Here is an 8936-nt window from a genome sequence, read left to right on the forward strand (position 1 = left end):
TTAGATCTCTAAATTCCGTGTATCCCTTCCCCAATTTTTTTTTTTAACAATTCGTTTAAAGTCGGGCATGTACTTACAAAGCAATCATTCGGGATGTACTTATTAAGGCTCCCCATCTATTGTAGATGGCCTTGGTATGTTATTTAAAGCTTAGTCGTTAAGACCAACTTATTTACCTCAAATCAAATACCTCTATATGAATGAGTGAATGACCTCTAGTAATATGCATCAGTTGTTAGAAAGCTATTACCCCAAAATTGATACAGAAAATCCTTTGTAAGGAGTATATATTGAAACATTGGCAAACAATAATTCATTTGCCAATGTTTGTGTTACCACCTAAGAATATTACAGCAACAGACAACAGTCAATCTTGAGTATTACAATGTTAGTAGTATGCTAACTATCTTCCTTTATGATATGATATGATGCAAATGTATCGAGTTGCATTTTTTTTATTTATTCATTTATTTATTTTTTATTTTAAATTATAAGAGATAAGGAGATAGTAAAACTTCATGAGTTCATGCGACTATTAATCGAGTACAAAAATAAGGTGACATTTTCCGTCTTATGATATAAGAGACTATTCATGCTAGAAAATATCAATAGCCGTAATCCTAAAAGCTTCCATTCTAATATTTTGATACATCGTACATTGAAGAAAGATTCATTTGAGATTGCAGTAAGAGAATTAAAATTAGAGTGTATGCTACGATTGCAGTAGCAAGTAGAATTGGCAGATCCATTCAGAAAAAACAACTGAAAACTGTAGAACAAAGAGGAATCGCTTCTCTTCTTGTATATGTTGTACATTTTACAAAAGTATTGTCGCCACTTTAGACATTTCGTATATATACTCAATACTCCTAAAGTAGCATTAAACAAAACTTATTTTTTGTACCACTTTGCCATTTTGCAGCTGACAATGCCTGTTTTTGACCCTCTCCTACTCTATATTTAGAGAAAAAAAAATATTTCCACCGTTCCTAAAAGATTGTCGAGAGAGTATGGAAATGTGTAATTATTATGGGGTTGAAGGGGTAAGATGGTAAAATGAATATGCATTAAAACTTAAAAGAATAAAGCAAAGTGAGCAGAGCATAAAATAACAACTTTAAATAAAAAGCGAGTAGAACAATAAAGAATAGAGAGAGTATAATTTATGCGAAGTAATTTTTTTTTGGTAATATATATTACTCAGAATAGTATTGCATCAGAGACCGAGCAAAATTGCAAATGGAACAATCTTCTAAATATAGACGGATAGGATTTATACAATATTTTACCTTTTGGTTTAGTCCTATGAGAAAAAGAGATAAAGTTGGCAGAAGAACTAAAACATGTATGTCAAGTTTACATGAAAACAACCCAAAGAAACATAAGAAATCCCAACAGATCAATCTTTTTTTCTCCTCTTTTTATTCTTAAGTACCTTTTTCAATCTTTTATGCCACCTTAACTTAGCTTGTGATTTCCAAATTCCCAACTAATACAATTGCCTCCTCTTTCAAGTTTTGCTTATATTCCTTTCCTCTTCTCCTTTCTCTCCCTTTTTCAGCTAGGAAAAGCACTGGATTCCATCAATATTCTCACTGCACACCTTATAATAAATGACGCCGAGTATGCCATACTCCCCTTTGCACAAACATCATTACGGTTTCCATTATTTCGTAAAAGACTGCTGCTCGTGCTTCTGCTGCTGTTGCTGCCGCCCCTGCTGCTGTTGCACCATTCTTATAAGTTTAACCAACTTAGCCAAATATCTTTCAGATTGGGGAATTTACCGGAGAGCTCAAGAAGATGGTTTCCGTGCGTTTCCATTGCTTACCGATTCTCTTCCTAGTACTTCTATCAGGTGATTCATCTGATCTCATTAGTTATGTTGTTCATATAAACTGTAGTACTGAATATCTTCTGATAAGTCATATCAGGTAAAGGAATAGATAATTCGTACTAGGAACATGAATAAATTTCTTTTAGGAGACAATGATTCAAATTTTAATGTCATATAGAAGGGTAACCACTAACCACTTCACAAAATATAAGAAAGCAGAACCAGAAGAAAAGATAATTTTATATGTTTTCTACCTGTACAAACATCTCTTTTTTCATTAAAATAAAGAGACGAGCAAAACCAATCATGGATAGCTTAATAGTAATGCTTCAAGGTGACCTTTAAGATGACTGTATGCAAGTTCCTAGCTTCAACCAAGAAATTAAGAATGGTCAAAGGGAGGATTGATGAAAACTTACAAATTTACAAACGCTTTCAGGGTCAAGTGCTGAAGTAACAAAGCGATTCCTGATATATGACACTTATCCAACAAAGATCATGCATGGAACATATCCAACAACAATTATGCACGACACATATCCGACAAACATTCCACCTGACAATCCAACAGGAGATACAGGAGATGTTCCAACTTTTAATCCAACTCCCACCACACCGACAACCACTCCCACCACAACCCCACCACTTACACCATCCACAAACCCACCTAATATGCCAACAACACCCCCAACTACCACGCCGACCACACCAATGAATCCTACACCGCCATCAGGAGGGGGAGGAGATGCAGGTGGGGGAGTTGGAGGAGGAGATGGAGGTGGGGGAGTTGGAGGAGGAGATGGAGGAGTTGGAGGAGGAGGAGGAGATGGAGGAGGTGCTGGAGGTGGAGGAGGTATTGGAGGTGGAGGAGATGGAGGCGGAGGAGGTGGAGGTGTTGGAGGCGGAGGAGCAGGAGGAGGGGGAGGAGGAGGAGGAGGAGGATCTTGGTGTGTAGCAAAACCCGGTGCTTCAGAAAAGGCTTTACAAGTTGGTTTGGACTATGCATGTGGATATGGGGGAGCTGACTGCTCTGCGATTCAACCAGGAGGAAGCTGTGCCAGTCCAGATACAGTAAAAGATCATGCTTCTTATGCTTACAATAGCTATTATCAGAAAAACCCAGCTCCAACCAGCTGTGATTTCGGAGGAACTGCCCAGATTGTCTCTACAGATCCAAGTAAGTGTACATCTGAGGTTACAAGTGAAATCTGAGAATCTGTACATTACTTACTAGTTTTGTTTCTAGAGAAGAGTTTCAAAATGAGAACCTGAAAGAAAAGAAAAGAATAACACGCATTCCAACTTACGATATCTGATAATCAATGCTGTAAATGAATGATCCCATATCTTCTTCCTATTGCAGGTACTGGAAATTGTCACTACTCATCATCAAAAGGATCAACAAGGTAAGCATTCAAAAGTTGTTTTCAATTCATTTATAATATCTTATGCAGAAGCAGAACTGTAATTTGTGTACTTGTTACAGCACAACACCACCAACTTCAACAACTCCCCCAACTTCATCTATGGATTCACCACCAACATCATTCAGTCCACCAAGTCCATCACTCGGAAATTTTCCAGGACCACCTCTCGGTGGAGCATCGGTTTATGGGCCAGAACCTACAGGAAGCCCTAACATGGCTTCTGCAACTTCTGAGCAGTGGATTATCTTCTTTTGCTCAACAAGCATATTTATGTACATTCTACTAGCAAACAATTAATGAAGAGATGCAGAAGGCAATCACTTTTTCCCAGCAAGAAGCAGTACATGCCGGCTTCACTGCACCATGGTGAACTTGTTAGGAGGCACTACTTGACAAATGAACTTTCAGCTTTCAGGTCCTCCTTACCGCCGGCTAGGAGACTCCGTCACTCCTCACATAATACATAGTTCTTGTTAGGCTGAGTTGTTGCGCTATAGGCTTACATCAGTATTATAGTAAATTATACTTGTAGAAATTTACAATTCAATGTCAACCAGCAATAATAATTAGGATGTTCTATATTTTACAGCAATGAATGATACAAAGTCTTGCAGCTCAAAATATTACTTACACAAAAGTACTGCAACATAGAACAACTCATATTGTCTCGTTGTGATAGAAAGACATTGTAAACACAAACGTTAAAACAGAAGGACCAAAAAAATAACTCAAAATGTCTTGATCAAAGGAGATTTCCATACATGTAACAAAAGCCCTTAGATTGCATATACCATATAATAGGTTCGGGAAGAACTTATCAGAAAGAAAAGGCAAGGTAGAGCAGCACTAGATAAGGTTTGTTAGCATTGCAAAATGTTTATCCACATGAGGATTCTAGCCTTTGACTTCCACAAATCACTCCATAAGTCAAGAGCACAGGATCTCTCAATGAGTCCCAAGACTCCCAACTCCAGTTTAGTATCATCCATCCTCCAAGGACAAGATAAGTTGCATAGGCAATGAACAATTAGGATTATTACCTTCCTTGGTGACTGGAAGACATAATCAATATTTTGCATATGAAAAATGTAGAAACAGTGAGAAAAAAACCTTTATTTCATAGAATATACCAACAAAAGTAGTCCCAATAAAATTCAATTGTCTGGCATATACAACAGAAGTTTTGAAATGCACTCTCAAATCTCACCTAATTATTAACTTTTTTTCAATGATAAGCATCAAGTCGACAAATTTGGTCTACACCAGAATCAAATTAATAGCAGGCATGGGACAATGGTGATACAAACGATGGCTAAAGTTGCAACAATAGAACCTTGCTCAAATGATTTCTGCAGACCTCCAGCTCTTGTAAAATGCTGGAATGCCAAATAGGCTGCAATTACTAAAGATATAATGGCGCCTGCCTGTGTCCCCCTGCCAACAAAAGGATCACAAAACTTGTGAATGGGATGTCATAAATAAAAAAAAAAATAAAAAAAATAAAATAAAATCAAAGATTCAAGGCTATGATACCTTAGGTTCATTGCTCGAAGTGGAGCAACTATTACCAAAACCAGTGTGATGAAAGGGAGTTCCAGTTCACCTATAAAACAAAGTAAATGAGTTAAGTAATAACAAGCATGGACATGATTATCAAATGTTGGATTATTCTCAAAGTATATACCACCTCCGCTTCTTATTATGTGCAACAAAGGAATATTTTATGTATCACAAATAATACTCCTTTGTTGCACATAATAAGAAATGGAGGTAGTATGTAGTATTAACTTTCTATAGTTTTATTTCTTAAATAGAAATGAGTAATTGAAAATATCAATGGTCAAAGTTGTGCAGTTGCAAGCATGAAAGTTAAATTGATGCAAGCTTTCAACACAGAGGAAGTATACCATATGTTGGATTGGTATGGAAAAGGGAGCGGGTGAGGATATGGGTAGCACAAGTCAAATAGGAAGACCAGAAAAGGAAACCAACTTAGCATGATATGGTACAAGTTACAGATGACGATACAAAAAAGATCCAGGAGATTAATTCAAAACTAAAAAGATTTTTTTTTATTAATTTGTTTGATGGGGAATATTTTATTTTATTATTTTTTTTTTTTTTGGTGAAAATGGGGAAACTTAAATGGACTTAAATATCAGCATTTAGGGATAGGGAGATCACATGCCATTGAACCATCATACTACTAACATTTGCTTACTAACTATAATTGGATGCTATTACAGGGCTGAGAATAATTAGTCATTTCATTTTAAGAGAACAAGATAACAATTGCTTTTAGCCTTCACCTGGAAGAGAGAAGAAGAGGCGAACAAGGAGGGCTAGAGTAGCAGCCCAAGCACCATATTCTCCCCTGAAAATTAAAGACAATTCTTAAATCGTAAAATTCATGAAGCAAAGAAAGTTTTTTCTAAACAATTTCAAAAATAAACACCAAGTGTTCAAAGTTGTGAATAAAAAAAACAGAGAAAGACTAGTTTCAAGAACTTACTGCATCCATGAGATGACACTAGCGGGTGCCTGTAAAGCAAAAAAAGGCACAAGAAAAGACCTATTTATTGCGGTTCCCTTCACGAACATGAGAATTCTGACCATACAGTATAGAATGATTAGGTGAGCTGTGCTCTAACAAATAAAATAAACAACGATTGAATTGTGTTCTTCACTGAAAAAAATTGAGATTGAAGAAAACATGTATGACAGACAAATAAAAGTGTACAAAATAAGAAGGATTTTAAACAATAGTAACAATCTGGAGCACAAGTCAGCAAAGAAACAAAAATCAGACTTCATAAAGATAAAATCAAAAATCTGACCCATTGGAAAACAGCTTGAAATTAAAGTCTCTAAAGTCTTCCAAAATTACAATTGACCTCTAGGGCTCAAGGGTCCTCACAAGAGTAAGCTTGCGGAATGATCAATATGTCAATTTGTAAGTACAATGGGTTGTCTAACTGTTGAATCTTTTGTGTATTATTTACCAATACATTTAGGAAGCACATAAATTAACTATCATTGGAACAGAACATGTTAAGACTGAGCACTTCATATTGCGACAGAATTCACATGGAAAGAAATATATACATATAAATTAAGCCAAAATTAGAAAGAAATGTTTCAGACAATCACCAAATGAACTCTTCAACCATGTTCAATGCATCAAACTGAGGGGATATATAAGAAACCAAGCATCAGAATTCACAAGAAAACTCTGTGTTACTGTGAAAATTAAGTTTCACATTTCCTACGAGTACAACATGGTCATTATATTATTATATTCGATGGGAAAATCTGGTTCATTTCTACAATTGAGAATAGGTAAAATGGATAAGTAGTTTGAGGTAGGTTATGCACTAGTTTCAGACAATTTACATTTCCTATGAATGTTAAAGAGTACATGTAGTCTGCTATTTAGATGCTTAGGCCCATGCTACCTTGAACTAGCCTCCCCACGGATGCTCAATTTCAACTCATTCTAAAATAGTGCATAATTACCTCAAACTGGGCAGGCTCGGGTCAGTGAGCTTATTTTTTCTTAAGCAGATTCCAGTACTAGCCCACCAAAAATTCTACCACCTACTTTATTTGTAGAGCTTGAAACTATCTTTTAAATGAATATTGAAACCATTTACGATTACCAAAACACACTTCATGATAAAAAACAACATTCCAAAATATCACAAATCCCCTATGTCATCTTTCTACTCCATATATTCTTCACACCTTGTCCCCTTATCATACTTGCATTCTAAGGCATAAAAGCTCAAACAACCTCTAACATTTACGAAGTAGTACTATACGTACACTAGTTTGTGATTTTGCATAAATTACTGAGTACTTCAAATTCTCAAGTATTTGTATTTGACACTCCAAATACCATGTAGTACTTGTACAGTTGTATTTTATTAGTTTTGTCATTGCTATAAAATTATGTTCACTCCAATTTATCAAAGAAATATACCTTCCCTTCTTTTTAAAGTAGCCAATTTTCTCAAGCTCTCCTGCCTCTAGTACTCAATCATATAAGATACTACCTCCGTTAACTTTTAGTTGCAACTTTAGAATATTTTATATCTTACAAATAATACCCCAAAATTACAACTAAAGTTAGTGGAGGTAGTAATTACAGATTACTGACAACACATTAGTTTAAGATGGAATATGAATTGGACAAACCAAATTTGCCAGATTAATCGTGTCTTGCAGACTTGTAGTTGCCTATTTTAGCAGTAATTACGAAATTAAATCTCGTTAATTGACATTAACAAGCCTATTATCAATGCCTTACTATTACAATTGATCATGTCAAAAAAAAAAAAAAAAAAAAAGGTCACTCGTCATACAGATTTAGTCAATAATTAAGTTTGACAGCAAACAAAACCTGTAATTTCACTAATATGAATCATGAAGATTTTGCTACATATTATGGAGTATTAATTAATTTAATGAATTTAAATCCTCCAATTTCAAACAATAATAATAATAATAATCCTCTATAGAAAGAAAAAAAAAACTTGAAAAATGAAAGAATTCAATCAAGTAAAGAAAGAAGATTACGCAGTGGAAACAGCAGAAATCAATGGAAGATTTCGAGGAGAAACAATCGAAGAATAAGAATTATAAACCACCATTGACGGTCGCCCGCTCCTTTGCTTCGGCATCAGACTTTGCTGATTCAGTGATAATCTATACACATTTTTAAATTTAATCATTAATATTACAAAGTAATATTATTATTATTATTATTATTATTATTATTATTATTATATAATTGATTTCAATTAGTTACTCCCTCCATCTGTAAATGTTAATCATGAAAATCAAAATAACTTTTAGTAACGGAGGGAGTATTATTAGTGAATATGTAAAGTGTCAGAACCGTTACAAATAATTTTAAATCACGTCTACATCATTGTCCTTTTAGAGAGTGGTTGAAATTACCTGAGAGGATTAAAGGTGACGGAGGAAGAAGGGCGAAGAAGGGGGAGTTGATGGAGAGGAGGAGAGGAGAGAAATTTGGTGGCAGCCAAAGGACGAAGAGAGCAGGAGAGAGAAAGACATTGTGACTGCATTTTTGTTTGATGATTTTTGTTTCTTGCTTCTGAATTTCTGAATATTTGTGTATGAACTTTTGAAGTTATATATTATGAGTTTATGAAGAGAATGAAGAGCGAAGGAGGTGGCGGAATGGCGGGAGTGAAAATCACTTGGCACTTCCTTCGATGTATGAGAGTGTGTCAAATAATGGCATGTGATTTGTGAGGTGACAAGATCCGATTATATTGATGTCTAAATTATCTTTGTATTTTTCGAAAGTTTGTGAGATATTTTTGATATGTTGGAAATTATTTTTATGGCGAAATTAGATAGTATGTGCCTTTTTTTTTAAAAAAATAAAATAGAATTTGTGTGGGTGTAAAGAAAGCAATTATATGTGGGTATGAAATCTATGAATATTGAATATGATGGAAAATAAAAGTACTCTCGGTCCCCTTTTTACATTCATGTTTGTAAAATTACATGGAAATTAAGGAACTAAGAATAAAACAAATAACAATAAAAAAAACACAATAGGAAGTACAAAACATTAAATGATGTCTTTGAGTAAAACAAAGATAAATTAATATTTAATAATGCCATGTCATTAATCC

The 8936-nt window shown here is 34.7% G+C and overlaps 2 protein-coding genes across 2 annotated transcripts; one reads left to right on the top strand and one right to left on the bottom strand.

Moving 5' to 3' along the window:
- Window positions 1-2704: 2704 nt before the first annotated feature.
- LOC145637021 (uncharacterized) lies at window positions 2705-3969 on the top strand (the record flags this gene model as incomplete). The annotated part of the gene is made up of 3 exons (XM_081688538.1): window positions 2705-3014; window positions 3201-3243; window positions 3324-3969. Coding segments are annotated over 3 exons (591 nt in total), but the record flags the coding sequence as incomplete, so codon positions are not given.
- A 388-nt stretch (window positions 3970-4357) lies between these two features.
- On the bottom strand, window positions 4358-8542 carry LOC145636154 (cold-regulated 413 inner membrane protein 2, chloroplastic-like). The gene is made up of 6 exons (XM_081687623.1): window positions 8227-8542; window positions 7843-7971; window positions 5777-5872; window positions 5574-5638; window positions 4798-4867; window positions 4358-4698 (listed from the first exon to the last, which is right to left on the bottom strand). The coding sequence occupies exons 1-6, from the start codon at window positions 8355-8357 to the stop codon at window positions 4533-4535; spliced, it is 657 nt and encodes a 218-aa protein (XP_081543749.1). The 5' UTR covers window positions 8358-8542; the 3' UTR covers window positions 4358-4532.
- Between the last annotated feature and the right edge of the window lie 394 nt (window positions 8543-8936).

The sequence above is a fragment of the Chenopodium album genome, chromosome 6 (genome assembly GCF_948465745.1).
Source record: "Chenopodium album chromosome 6, dcCheAlbu1.1, whole genome shotgun sequence".
Classification (NCBI taxonomy): Eukaryota; Viridiplantae; Streptophyta; class Magnoliopsida; order Caryophyllales; family Amaranthaceae; genus Chenopodium; species Chenopodium album.

Bases quoted from the DNA above. Each gene is read 5' to 3' on its own strand.
- LOC145636154 (XM_081687623.1), bottom strand. From the start codon at position 8,357: ATGCAGTCACAATGTCTTTCTCTCTCCTGCTCTCTTCGTCCTTTGGCT. The intron at 7,972-8,226 runs GTAATTTCAACC...AAATGTGTATAG, and splicing joins GTCACCTTTAATCCTCTCAG to ATTATCACTGAATCAGCAAA. The intron at 4,699-4,797 runs GTATCATAGCCT...TTTTGTTGGCAG, and splicing joins CTTCGAGCAATGAACCTAAG to GGGGACACAGGCAGGCGCCA.